This window comes from Salmo trutta, chromosome 16, assembly GCF_901001165.1.
Source record: "Salmo trutta chromosome 16, fSalTru1.1, whole genome shotgun sequence".
NCBI lineage: Eukaryota > Metazoa > Chordata > Actinopteri > Salmoniformes > Salmonidae > Salmo > Salmo trutta.
The window spans coordinates 52,389,397-52,404,242 of record NC_042972.1 but is presented as its reverse complement, the minus strand read 5'-3'; the positions used below and the strand labels follow the sequence as shown (position 1 = coordinate 52,404,242).

General features: G+C 40.9%; 1 protein-coding gene across 1 annotated transcript; it reads right to left on the bottom strand.

The window, feature by feature from the left end:
* Positions 1-7,901: 7,901 nt before the first annotated feature.
* LOC115151007 (potassium voltage-gated channel subfamily A member 2) lies at positions 7,902-12,724 on the bottom strand. The gene is made up of 2 exons (XM_029694895.1): positions 12,154-12,724; positions 7,902-9,717 (listed from the first exon to the last, which is right to left on the bottom strand). The coding sequence occupies exon 2, from the start codon at positions 9,575-9,577 to the stop codon at positions 8,093-8,095; it is 1,485 nt and encodes a 494-aa protein (XP_029550755.1). The 5' UTR covers positions 9,578-9,717; positions 12,154-12,724; the 3' UTR covers positions 7,902-8,092.
* Positions 12,725-14,846: the final 2,122 nt, after the last annotated feature.

The window sequence follows — 14,846 nt, the reverse complement described above, 5'->3', positions numbered from 1 at the left end:
AAGCGTTCTTTGATCGATTCACCGCCCTTTGTATCGTCACAAACAGCTAGCAATGGTTCTGCTAAGATGTTCCTTCAAATCGTTAGCATTAATAAGATGTAAGGAAAGATGTTCAATACAATGTCAAATTATTCTCACTCTCAAACAATGAAATATACAAACCATCATTCTCTGTGAGAGCCATTATACATTTGGATGCATGTCTAATTGAATTGATGTGTTATAAAAGTAATGATAAACTGGGTGGTTTGAGCCCTGAATGCTGATTGGGTGAAAGCCATGGTATTTCAGACTGTATACCACAGGTGTGATAAAACATTTATTTTACTGTTCTAATTACCTTGTTAACCAGTTTATAATAGCAATAAGGCAGCATGGCGGTTTGTGGTATACGACCAATATACCACGGCTAAGGGCTGTATCCTGGCACTCCGTGTTGCGTCGTGCATAAGAACAGCCCTTAGCCGTGGTATATTGGCAATATACTGTATCACACCGCCTCGTGCCTTATTGCTTAGGTATAATCAAATACATATGCATTAACAATTATTGTAGCCTAAGGTATGTGATTTCAAATGTGTTACAGTATATACAATACCAGTCAAAAGTTTGGACACACCGACACATTCAAGGGTTTTTCTTTATTTGTACTATTTTCTACATTGTAGAATAATAGTGAAGACATCAAAACTATGAAATAACATGTGGAATCATGTATTAACCAAAAAAGTGTCAAACAGATTCTTCAAAGTAGCCACCTTTTGCCTTGATGACAGCTTTGCACACACTTGGCATTCTCTCAACCAGCTTCACCTGGAACGCTTTTCCAAAAGTCATGAAGGAGTTCCCATATATGCTGAGCACTTTTTGGCTGTTTTTCCTTCACTCTGAGGTCCCAAACCATCTCAATTGGGATGAGGTCAGTTGATTGTGGAGGCCAAGTCATCTGATGCAGCACTCCATCACTCTCCTTCTTGGTCAAATAGCCCTTACATTGCCTGGAGGTGTTTGTCCTGTTGAAAAAAAAATGATAGTCCCACTAAGCCCAAACCAGATGGGATGGCGTATCGCTCCAGAATGCTGTGGTAGCCATGCTTGTTAAGTCTACCTTGATTTCTAAATAAATCACGACAGTGTCACCAGCAAAGCACCATCACACCTCCTCCTCCATGTTTCATAGTGGGAACTACACATGCAGAGATCATCCGTTCACCTACTCTGCGTCTCACAAAGACACGGTGGTTGGAACCAAAAATCACAAATTTGGACTCGTCTGACCAAAGGACAGATTTCCACCGGTCTAATGCCCATTGCTCGTGTTTCTTGGTCCAAGCAAGTTTCCTCTTCTTATTGGCGTCCTTTAGTAGTGGTTTCTTTGCAGCAATTTAACCATGAAGGCCTGATTCACACAGTCTCCTCTGAACAGTTGATGTTAAGATGTGCATGTTACTTGATCTCTGTGAAGCATTTATTTTGACTGCAATTTCTAAGGCTGGTAACTATAATGAACTTATCCTCTGAGGCAGAGGTAACTCTGGGTCTTCCTTTCAGGTGGCGGTCCTCATGAGAGCCAGTTTCATCATAATGACTGATGGTTTTTACAACTGCACTTGAAGAAACTTCCAAAGTTCTTGACATTTTCCGGATTGACTGCCCTTCATGTCTTAAAGTAATGATGGACTGTCGTTTCTCTGCTTATTTGAGCAGTTCTTGCCATATGGACTTGGTCTTTTACCAAACAGGGTTATATTCTGTATACCAACCCTACCTCATCACAACACAACTCATTGGCTCAAACACATTAAGAAGGAAAGAAATTCCACAAATTAACTTTTAACAAGGCACACCTGTTAATTGAAATGCATTCCCGGTGACTACCTCATGAAGCTGGTTGAGAGAATGCCAAGAGTGAGCAAAGCTGTCATCAAGACAAAGGGTGGCTACTTTGAAGATTTGATTAACACGTTTTGGTTGCTACATGATTCCATATGTGTTATTTCATAGTGTTGATGTCTTCACTATTGTTCTACAATGTAGAAAATAGTAAAATTTAAAAAAAAAATTTGAATGAGTAGGTGTGTCCAAACTTTTGACTGGTACTGTATATATATATATATACTTACATTTAGTTTATCTTTTATCTCTATGCATGCCTTTCTATTCTTTATTTCCAGGTTTTGAGGTTCATTAGATCTCTTTGACATTGTGTTATTGTTTGATCATGTAGCCAAAGACTGCAAATGAAATTGTGCTAACTATGGTGCAATGCATCAAATACAACAATTCATGTTAAAATTGCACAAGGCCACTGGCATAAAAAAAAACAAAAAAAACATAGCTAGTCCACCACCATGTATGGATAAGAAAAAAAGTCATCTCACACATTAAAAACACACAAACCACAGTTTGGTTGAATTATTATTGTCTTCATTATTGATATTACTGTGTTATCATGGTTATGATCATTTGGAAGGATTATATGCATTTTAGTTTGACACATTTTTCTTGTCTGCAGATTGTCTTTTTGTTCCTGTAAAGTGCAGTTCATATTACTTTAAATCCAGACTTCGCATAGCATTATAGTATTGTTTTTTTGTCTTCTTAATCCATTATTGTTGTGCACAGTATTCTCCACACATTTCTTTTCATAGAAAAAAAAATATTGTCCATTGTACCAAAGTTGATAGTAGTAGTCAGGCCACCATGATGTGTAGGAGGGTTGAAGGTGAAGGAGCTGTACTGTGCATACTGTATCAGTGTTGCCACAGTATCATTCACATTGAGACCACAGAAACACACTCTCTTGTTCTAAAACACATGCATATACAGTAAATTGTATAGCTACTACTTGTTTAGCTACACTCATGTTTACTTTTTTGGTGATGGAAAGCATACAGTCGAATACAAGGCTTTCACTGTGGCCCAAATTCAAACAATTACAGATAAAGGAAAATCACACTGCGGTTTCACTCAGAAAGTTTCACACTCATATTCAATGACAATGTTGGTGAGAGGAACAGCTCGCGGGAGTATTCACCGTTAACCCAGTTACTTACGACCTCCAATACAGCATAGCATTTTTGAACTTGCAGTGCAGTTTTCCTGTATTTTTATTTATTGAATCAATTGAGGTCTGTATTTCTCTGTAAAAGTGGAGGGGCCCTCATCATCGATTATAAATCTCACTATTAAATTTCAAACAAACCCAGAATCTGGAGAAAAAAAATTCACACAGCAGAAACTCTACTTTGTTTGAATCGCATTGTGAGTTCACCTTCCATTGAACTGCATTGTGAGTTCACCTTCCATTGAACTGCATTGTGAGTTCACCTTCCATTGAACTGCATTGTGAGTTCACCTTCCATTGAACTGCATTGTGAGTTCACCTTCCATTGAACTGCATTGTGAGTTCACCTTCCATTGAACTGCATTGTGAGTTCACCTTCCATTCAATCGCATTATGAGTTCACCTTCCATTCAATCGCATTATGAGTTCACCTTCCATTCTACACCCTGGCCTATCTGTGTCTATATTTCCAATCTACAGTGCTTCTCTGGATAGACTTTGCAGTGCATTTTCTGAGTCCTTCTGACTGTGATTTTGCTGGTGGAACCCTCTGTACACTTTGAGTTAAAATAGTATAGAGATGCTTACTATAAAGCAAAATATAAATTTTCAATTTTGCGACACTCCATTTTGCAAATATACATTTGGCATACATAGTAAATCTGCAAGCACAGTGATCCAAATGGGTATACTCCATTTGTGCTTGTGCTTAGAGCATCTAAAAAACAAATCATTGACACTCAACACCAGTGCTTCTATTTCGATATGTTGCTAAATTTGACAGTGTGTGTGGGAAAATAAATTAATAGAAAAATAATACAAAACATACAACGCATTTGCATGCATAGACAATTTGGTCATTTTTGGTCATACTGTGGGCAGTAAAAATTAAATAAAAATGGTACGCAAACATGCATGAATGGTTGCACACTGTCACTTTAATGCAGCAGTACAACCAAGCTAAGACACTGACATTCAGAGGTGGGCTCTACATACACACAGACATGCATGTGTGTGAGCGCGCACACACACACACACACACACACACACACACACACACACACACACACACACACGCGTACAAATAAACACCACCTAATTGTGTACCTACATAGTCACGTCATGTACAGTTCATATATATGATGTGTGTTGTGGACAAGGTGGTGCATTAGAGGGGAAGTGTGTTACAGTAAGAACACGATAACATAATGTCGTCATAATGTAAATGGAAGCATCAATAAGCAGGGTTCCAGACCCAGACTATTGTCACAGTCAAGAGTCCTTTCCAACACGTTTCATTTCAATTGAAGACACAAGACATGAAAGGGAACATGTTAAGGGCAGAGGGAGGTACCAGGAGATAAGAACCTTACGTCTGTCTATCTAGCGAGGCACCCTGAGTGCAAACTGCGGCAATGGTAGTAGACATCTAGGCCTAAAAATGTAAACTGGTCTTTCTCATCCCCGCCGACAGATCAGACACATTAGAAACACCTTAGACATTAGAGTCAAACCAATATTTACCAAAGGGTAAATAAGACTGAATCCATTTACCATTTAATTTGCACTGGCGAAACATCCCCTGCTCTGCTATTACTCTCATGTGCCCTAAAGACCACTATGAAAAGATGTAGAAATGCAGCAGACTCAGCAATGTCATGAGAGACCTAGAACGGCGTAGTTAAGAGTTGCTGCACAGCTACATACTTCAGCTGTTGGCAATATATAAACCATCTCTCCTTCGAGTATGAGGAGAGAATTTAGATAATGCTCATATTTTGGGATTGAGGGATGCATCTACCACAGATATACTACTGTACCTCCATTTGTCCTGCGAAATGGCTAGGGTATTACGCGCATGCATGTCTTTGGCACTCTGTCCAACAGACAGTCCCTGAAATGGGGCTACCCCAACGGTGCTCGAAATAAACAAGTGTCATTGTTCACATCATAAAACAAACATAGCAACGATCTGCATATCTTCAAGGATTATCGGATTAACGCTATCATCTCCGTCATGGTCATCCTCATCTCTAAATCGTCAGCTGAACGTCAATTCCCTTCTTATACGTCCCAGATTGCTTTGTTATCACAGATTAAAGTATGTAAGTATATATTGAGATAAATATAGGTATCCTATTAAATAGTTTCCGTAGGCTTTTTCATAGGTTTCCTTGAACTTAAATACATGCTTCTATGAATGTATTAAGGTCATGCAACACTAGGAGAGTAGCATTCAGTTAGCCTTCTTGTTTTGATCGCAGTTTAGGGAGGAAGCATCATTTTATACATGTCCCATTAGCTGTCCCAATAGCTCATCGTGAAGACACGATGGACACAGTTGTACAAGACAGCCGTGAGGCGAGGCTACACAAGTCTGTCTGTAACTGAGATTAATGCTGCAACTAGACTGCTTGAGTACTGTAAGTAATTAACTAATGCATTTTGCCTCCAATTAAAGCTCAGCTGCAATGACTGCGGTATAGAAACACCTCTATGTTTTCAGCTCAGCGGTGTGGCTGGAATGTTACATTTGGGTCAAATGTCAGGAACACAATATCCTCCAAACTATAAGGCTGGTTTGGGGCATGGTTTCCTTTTAGACACCCTTGTAGCTTGTTAGATAATAACCTGCAGTGCCTATCATAAGTATTCACCCCCTTGGATTTCTTCACATTTGATTGTGTTACAAAGTGGTAATAAAATAGATGTAATTTTTTTTGTTTTGTTGTGTGTCAACGATCTACACAAAATACTCTGTAATGTCAAAGTGGAAGAAAAGTTCCACTGCCATAGATTTTCAAGCAGATTTAAGTCAGAACTGTAACTTGGCCACTAAGAACATTCACTGTCTTCTTGGTAAGCAACTCCAGTGTAGATTTGCACTTGTGTTGTTATTTATTGTCCTGCTGAAAGGTGAATTCATCTCCCAGTGTCTGGTGTAAAGCAGACTGAAGCAGGTTTTCCTCTAGGATTTTGCCAGTGATTAGCTCCATCCCGTTTCTTTTCATCCTGAAAAACTCAGCAGTCTTTGCCTATTTCAAGCATACCCATACCATGATGCAGCCCCCACCATGCTTGAAAATAAAGAGTAAATTACTCAGTGATGTGTTCCGTTGGATTTTCCCCAAACATGTTTTTTTTCTGTATTCATGTAGTGCCTTGTTGCATACATGATGCATGTTTTGGAATATTTATATTCTGAAAATGTGGATTCTTCTTTTTAAGTCGTTATTGTGCAGTCACTACAATGTTGTTGATCCATCCTCAGTTTTCTCCCATCACAGCCATTGAGCTCCGTAGCCGTTTTAAAATCATCAGTGGCCTCAGGGTGACATCCCTGAGCACTTTCCTTCCTGCCCTGCAGCTCAGTCTAAAAGGACGACTGTGTGTTTGATGTGTCTAGGTGATTGAATACATAATCTAACAGCATAATTATTAACTTGACCATGCTTTCAGAGATATTCAATGTCTAATTTGTTATTGTTACCTATCTACCAATCCCTGTCCTTCTTTATGAGGCTTTTGAAAATCTCCCTGGTCTTTGTAGTTGAATCTGTGTTCGAGATTCAATACTTCACTGAGGGAAGTTACAGATGTTGTATGTATGGGGGACAGAGGAAGGGGTAGTTATTCAAAAATCATGTCAACCCCTATAATTTCTCACAGAGTGAGTCCATGTAAATGATTATGTGATTTGTTAAGCCAAATTTTACTCCTGAACTAACTTAGGCTTGAGTAAACAAAAGGAGTGAATACTTTGTCAAATTGTGTAGAAATGTTTTTTTTTTTACTCTGACATTCTGGAGTATTTTGTATAGATCATTGACTAAAAATCACAATGAATTATATTTCAATCCCACTTTGTAAGGCAACAAAATCTATGGGGGGTGAATACTTACATGTATGATACCCACTTTATAGTCATCCCTTCACATGTGTGATAGAAGGTTATAGAGAGCAAGACAAACTGTGTCTTTGGAGCAATGATAGTTGTGTGAGTGAGAATACTCATTCAGTTAAGAGCTCCATGCAACAATCAACTGGCTACAGTTACTACCTACAGTACCTACAGTATCTAGCTACAGTATCGGTTACAGTCACAACTACTTACCTATCTGTATGTAAATGAGTACACTTTTTTTTATGAAAGAGGAAGAGACAATCACTTTGTCCTCAAAGCTGCAGTAAGACTGGTTCAGACTGATGCAGATGAGTGGAGGAGGGATGCTTGCATTGCATTGTACAGTAAACACATAAATCATGTAAGACTAAAGCAGTGAAAAGTCAAGGACATTCTCAGTCATTCATCAGATACTGATGTCTACTGAAGAAAATATGTCAAACCATCATAAGCTTATGGAGCTGGTATCCCGTAAATCATGTGGATTGCTACTACAGTACCACACTCCTCAGACTCAGGTCATGACAGGCCTCAGCAACACAACATGTCTGGTTAGTGCTCCCACGTGCTGTAATCTCCAAGTAGTTCACCACAGAACGGGTTTGTTTCATTTGCTCCAGGAAGCAGCATATTGTAACACGCAAACAAGACTCTTCAGAAGCGCAGTGTGCCTTTAGCAATGAAGGGAGACCAGGGTAGGGGCCGGCACAGGGGGGCTGAAGCAGTGTTGGTGGTGTGGTTATTCTGGAAATATACATTCCCTCTTTTAACTACATTTCTCCTCTTTTTTTGTACTACTGTTGTGAACAGGTTATTTGAAAAAGTCACACTGACAAAGCCAACTCCATGCAGACATCAACAAGCAAAATGTGGAATATAAGATTTTAAATCTGACAGAAGGTCAGTTTGAGGGCAAGGTGTGACGAGCTAACAGGGGGAGTTAGGGGAGGAGTGAGCACATGGTCTCTGGTGTTTCTCATCACTCACAAAAGACGAGTACAGGTATACGTCCTGAAACTATTGCCTTGATATTCCAGCAGCACATGTGAAAAGGGAGGCTACACACCTGTCCTATCCTTTGACCCCTCAACCTCACCGAGAGGACAATGCCTGCCGGCTGGCTACACGTCTGTGAGCATTTTGGTGATGTTGACATAGTTTGTGTTGGCCAATGTCGTGCAGTTGGCCTGAGTCTTGAGATTCTCTTCAGGGATGTCCTCAATACTGTTGTTCACCCCTTCCTGGATCTCCATGTAGTCTGATTTACTGATGGTTGAGCCGCTCCGGCTCTTTTTCAGCTCTTCATTCGAGTCCTCTTTGGTGACTGGGCCTAGGCACTGGGCCTGCTCCTCGCCCTCTGTCTCACGGTGGTAGAAGTAGTTAAAGTTGGAAACAATGACAGGCACGGGCAAGGCAATTGTCAGCACACCTGCAATGGCGCAGAGGGAGCCCACAATCTTGCCACCAATGGTGGTCGGGACCATGTCACCATACCCTACTGTCGTCATGGAGACAACAGCCCACCAGAAGGCGTCTGGGATGCTTTCAAACTGCGATTCCGGCTCATCAGCTTCCGCAAAGTAGACAGCACTGGAGAAAAGTATGACTCCAATAAAGAGGAAGAAGATCAGCAGACCGAGCTCCCTCATACTAGCTTTCAGGGTTTGGCCCAGGATCTGAAGCCCCTTGGAGTGTCGCGAGAGCTTGAAAATTCGGAAGACTCGCACTAGACGGATGACCCTGAGAATAGCCAGGGACATGGCTTGCTGACCCGCCTGGCCATCCTCTGGTTTCTCAGCCAGCTCTGTGGCCAGGGTGATGAAGTAAGGGATGATGGCAACAACGTCAATGATGTTCATGACGTTACCAAAAAAGCCAGATTTGCTGGGGCAGGCGAACAAGCGCACCAGGAACTCAAAGGAGAACCAGATGATGCAGAGCGTCTCCAGGATGAAGAATGGGTCAGTGAAGTAGGTGGACGTGAAGTAGATTGTGGTGTTGGTGTTGGTGTCAAAGACACTGTGCGGTTCGTCGTCGTCGTTGCGGAAGATGGGCAGGGTTTCCAGACAGAAGCTTACGATAGAGATGAGGATGACCATGACGGAGATGATAGCGATAATCCTAGCGGGACCCGAGCTCTCTGGGTACTCAAAGAGCAGCCACACTTGTCTCTGAAACTCATTGTCAGGAAGCGGCCTCTCTTCCTCCTTGATGAAACCCTCATCCTCTCTGAAGAGCTCAATGGCCTCATCCCCCAACTCATAGAAACGGATCTCCTCTGAGAAAATATCAAGGGTCACATTGGCCGGCCGCCGTAGCCTCCCTCCTGACTGGTAAAAATAGAGAATGGCATCAAAGCTGGTGCGGCTCCGGTCGAAGAAATATTCGTTCCTCAGTGGGTCGAAGTAGCGCATCCTCTTTTTGGGGTCCCCCAGCAGAGTATCGGGGAACTGGGAGAGGGTTTTAAGCTGTGTCTCGAAACGCAGTCCAGAGATGTTGATGACCACTCTCTCGCAGCACTCATGGTCAGCGTCAGGGTCATACTCTGCGGGGTTCCCTGGGTGCGCTGCCGCCTCGTCAGAGGGGTCGCCAGTGGCTACAGTCATTCTGCTGGGGGAGCAGGAAGCCTGCACTTTTCAGCCAGGAAACTGCTGGGAGGGGGACAGAGGAGAGGGAGAGGATTCAATGCCGTAAAGACCGGACGGCCACAGGATCTCACAGGATGTCACCTCATGGATTGATCCTTCTGAAATGGATAGATAGCAGAGATAACTTAAATAATATAACATATTGGTATAACATAAGAAATTAATTTGATAGAATTTGTGTTAGTCTGTCTGTCTGTCCTCAAGACATATACAATGAGCTCCAAAAGTATTGGGACAGTGATACATTTTTGTTTTGTTTTGGCGCTGTGGACGCTACCATGATTATGGATTATCCTGAATGAATCGTGAATAATGATGAGTGAGAAAGTTACAAGAGGCATAAATATCATACCCACCAAAAAATGCTAACCTCTCACCATTACAATAACAGGGGAGGTCAGCATTTTTTTTAGGGGTATGATATTTGTACATCAGTAACTTTCTCACTCATCATTTTCACGATTCATTCAGGTTTATCCGTAATCATGGTAGCATCCACATTCATGTAGAAGTGTTTAGAAACATATTCGATTCTTATTTACAATAAAAGAGACTTCAGAAGGACACATTACATTATTTGCCATTAATTTCTATTGGGAACAAAATGATTTGAAACAACCAAAACAAACAGCAAATGCATTCAACAAGTTTATAGAGTCACATGCTTGATGTAACCATTGCATGCTAGAAATCTGGGTCTAAATACTAAACTTTTGACTACTTTAATACAGATATAATTGAATTTGTCCAAATACCTTCGGTCCCCTAAAATAGGGGGACTATGCACAAAAAAAGCGGTGTAATTTCTAAACGTTTCACCCAATATGGATGAAAATAACCTAAAATTAAACTGTCTGTCTGCACTTTAACCTCACAGTCATAGTATCCTTTCAAATGCAAAGTGCTGGAGTACAGAGCCAAGACAACAACAACAAAATAACTGTCCCAATACTTTTGGAGCTGACTGTTTTATACTGTAATGTAACACTGACATCAAATAAAATAGACTTCTGTAGGCTACAACCAAAGTATTCAGCACTCTAAAACACACATAAACGTTTGCATATTAATGGGGAAATGTATTGTATGCCCAGAGCGCAATGCAGCCAACTAGTTTACAATTCACATAGATATTATAGCATATGAATCAGGGCATGTGCTCTTTCTGATCCCCTGCCATGGACAATATCAATTCACCTTCTGCAGTCAAATAATGCATGAATATGTCTATGCAGTAAAGGCACCAAATCTATACAGCTAGCCCTTATCTAGCTTATCGTTGCGTACGTCCCAGTACATCACCGGGGCCAAGCTTCTATACCAGGACCTCTATACCAGGCGGTGTCGGAGGAAGGCCCTAAAAATTGTCAGACTCCAGCCACCCTAGTCATAGACTGTTCTCTTTGCTACCGCACGGCAAGCAGTACCGGAGTGCCAAGTCTAGGTCCAAGAGGCTCCTAAATAGCTTCTGCCCCCAAGTCATAAGACTCCTGAACAGCTAATCAAATGGCTACCCAGACTATTTGCACCCCCCCCCTCCCCCACAAGTACATAATTACCTCAATTACCTCGAAACCGGTGCCCCCGCACATTGACTCTGTACCTGTACCACCATGTATATAACCCCGCTATTGTTATTTACTGCTGCTCTTTAATCATTTGTTATTCTTATCTCTTACTTTTTTTTAGGTATTTTCTTAAAACTGCATTGTTGGTTAAGGGCTTGTAAGTAAGCATTTCACTGTTGTATTCAGCGCATGGGACAAATACAATTTTATTTGATTTGATCACTGAAAACCAATAACTGAATAGTGAAAAGTATGCACCATTTATTTTTATGTTCCAAGAAGCCCTCAATGTCACTTATTCATCATTCACTTTAAGAAAGTTTTGTTGAAGCATTTTAGACTGGTCTCAAATGGTGCATGCCTCTGAAATATTCAAAAACATCCATAAATTATTAAACTGCAGTAGGAAATAGGTTTCAAGAGAAATCTCTTCTGTCTCTGCCCTCTACACCATCTCTTGTATCTTCCATAAAGATGCATAGTTTTGTTAGGGATATTTGGGGATTTTGGCAATAAAGTGCTTTATCTACTTCCCCAATGTCAAATAAACTCATCGTTGCCGTTTGCATGTCTCTGCATCCAGTATGAAGGAAGTTAGAAGTAGTTTCGAGACAATGCTAAACAGCTAGCTCTTACCATAGACTTCAAGTCATTGCGCTAAGGCAAGATAGCAATTGCGCTGAGGCTAGTTAGCGAGTTCCTTCAAACTGCACACAGAGATATAAAAATGGTACCCAGGAGTTAATCTGGCCCTGGGGAAGTAGATTCATGGCTTCATTGCCAAAATCCAGAAGTATCCCAGAAACACTATTCAATTGATAAATACTGAGCATCAAATACCTATTTTGTTCAATGGTCATCTAACGTTACTGTATCCCCTTTACTGCAGAGGTCGAGTATAAATGACTAAATGAAAGTGATGTAGCCTATAGCAAAACAAACAGACATATTAAAAACCATACATACCAGCAGTCACCTTGTTCAAAACTGGGTGGTAGTTGCCGTTCCCATTTTTCACCTGATATAATGGGGTAAATTGCCAGCGTCTAAAAATCCCTCGTGTGTTTTATTTCCCGAGAAGAAGAAAAATATGTTTCCTACTCGGGGACCGTTAATCAGATGATCCTGTTGTCTGCGGCATCACCACGCGTGCACCGGTGTTGGAGAGCTACAGCATGCGGGTGTGTCCTCGGCTCCACCTGCCAATCTTAGTTCTTCGCGCAGGTTGTGGTAGGGTGGCGATTGGCAAAAACGGAGGAGATACTGGAGGACTGCTACTGCTGGTAATATCCAAATGTGCTAAAATCAGCAGAATACCATGCATCGTTAAGTGTCCTTAGCCGCTATGACGTTGACCGCATCAGACAGGCGCAAAGGTAACGGTCCTCGTACGGTGCTCACTGGCAACATCTGCAAAGAAAAAAGCAAGGAGGGGAGGTGGCGTAGAGGCGGATTGTATTACAACGTGTGATATGACCAAAAAAAATATGGAAATAAGGACAACATGCAGACGAACACTGAGAAAAATAGAATCCTAACGGGGTTAATCAATTGTGTTGATGGATAGGGTTTTAGTAACCAAGCAAGGATAATCTACCAGTTTTCCGATATTTTTCTCATTTTTAAAAAGACCTCCATCTGCAACTATGACTCATCACTATAAACCTAGTCTACTAACTACGTGTTTGAGTATTAAAAGTAGACTATTCATTTCAAATAAATTCCCACTGAGAAAAACTGGTTGAATCAATGTTGTTTCCACGTAATTTCAACCAAAAATGTCAATGTGATGACGTTGAATCAACTGACTGTATTTGCAAAAAGTCAGCAATTTAAGGGAATTTCGTATTTTTTTCCTCCCAACTTCGAAACTAAATGAAGGGGTGAAGATGTTGGTTGATGTGACGTTGAATTCACATTAGGTGACAACGCAACCAAATGTAAATCAAAACTAGACGTTGAATGTATGTTTGTGCCCAGCGGGTTACAAGTCATGCGTAGGCTATTGACAAGTGCTCAATAAGAAAATCACAATCCGTGCATTATTTTCTCCTTCATTGAAAATGCTACAGCTTTTAAAACGCAGAACGCTCACAGGTATACACATGCAGGGGGCTATGACAGTGCCTGTCTATGAATAGAGGATCGTTCTTAAAACCATGCATGCATTGCAGCCTCGTTATACATTGTAAAGAGAACTGCATTTTCCGACATTGATTTGAGACGACATGCATGAAGAATCACCCTGGACTGAGAGCCAGATTATGCAATTCCTCAGTGCCAGAACCCGAATCAGTGGCATCACTTTCCTGGTTCTCTGTTTAGCTGGGGGTAAAACATGCTTAATTACCCTAGGTCTCAGTATTTGTAAGGATCAGTAGTAGCCATTAGCCTGGTGTAACCTAAAGCTTCAAACCTTCAGTCGTGCAGTGATATGCATACAAAGAGACTATGGATGGAGAATGGGCGAGAACGCACTGTAGCCCTACCACTCATCACTTATCTGCAGCGTGGGTTTTAAAGGGAACGGGTCTTGGATTTCGATTATAGCTAATCATTGTATATTAATATGAAATGCAGGCTATCACTACCTATGCACGACCCAGTTAAGAGTGTTTACTATGTAAATGTGTAACTATCTGATTTTATTACGCAGTAGACCAAACACTGTAAACGACTATTTTGTTATAAACGATTATTTTGTTATCTGACATAATCTCATGCATGACTTCAAAATGCTTCTGCTACGAACGCAATCCCCCAAAACTATTCTGTCACATGAAACTGTGACACTTCTCAAACATGAGGGTGATAGCTAGGGAGAGTGGTTTTATCATTGTTTGAGGATTTCTTCATTTTATTTGACACAGCAGCAATTTAGTGTTTTGTTCTGTTCTGCACCATCATATAGGGGCATCCAACAAAGATTTAATGCACTTCAAAATAGAGAGCTACATAATATCGATTGAATTAAATAATACTCTGTTTTTCATTCTCATGCGGAGTGCTTTTCCAGTCATCAGAAGGCAGTGAACATGTATGGCCACAGTTTATACTGGCAGAAAACAACACAGCCACACAGTCATAACACTGTAACACTCACAGAGCCAGCTACTGTGAAGGACTCACACTAACAGGACACTATAACTGTTATTCCATGTGCAAGGATTTAATCAGGGACTTCCAGAACCTCTAATAGTTTTGTTTTTTTAATGAAATGATGAGTTACAAGGCAGACGTGTTCCTTGAGAGAGTGCATAGAGTTTGTCTTTAGTTTTTGCAATTTCACAGCCTTGTGAACTAGCCGTGTACACTCTGGTTCTGCCCCATTGGGATGTGATGACTCATAGAAAGTTATAGTCTGCTTTATTCCAAAATTTCAAGCCCACAAATACACTTTACATGATGTCAAGTGAAAAGTTTATGAAAAAGCGTTTGCAGGCGGTATCGACTAAACATTATTATTGTGTGACTGTGAGAGTTAAAGTTAAGAGAGATACCAGGATGAATAGGGTCTTCCCTGTGGCTCAGTTGGTAGAGCATGGTGTGTGCAAGGCCAGGGTTGTGGGTTCGATTCCCATGGGGGGCCAGTACAAAAAAAAAAATGCATGAAATTAAATGTATGAAATGTATGCATTCGCTATTGTAAGTTGCTCTGG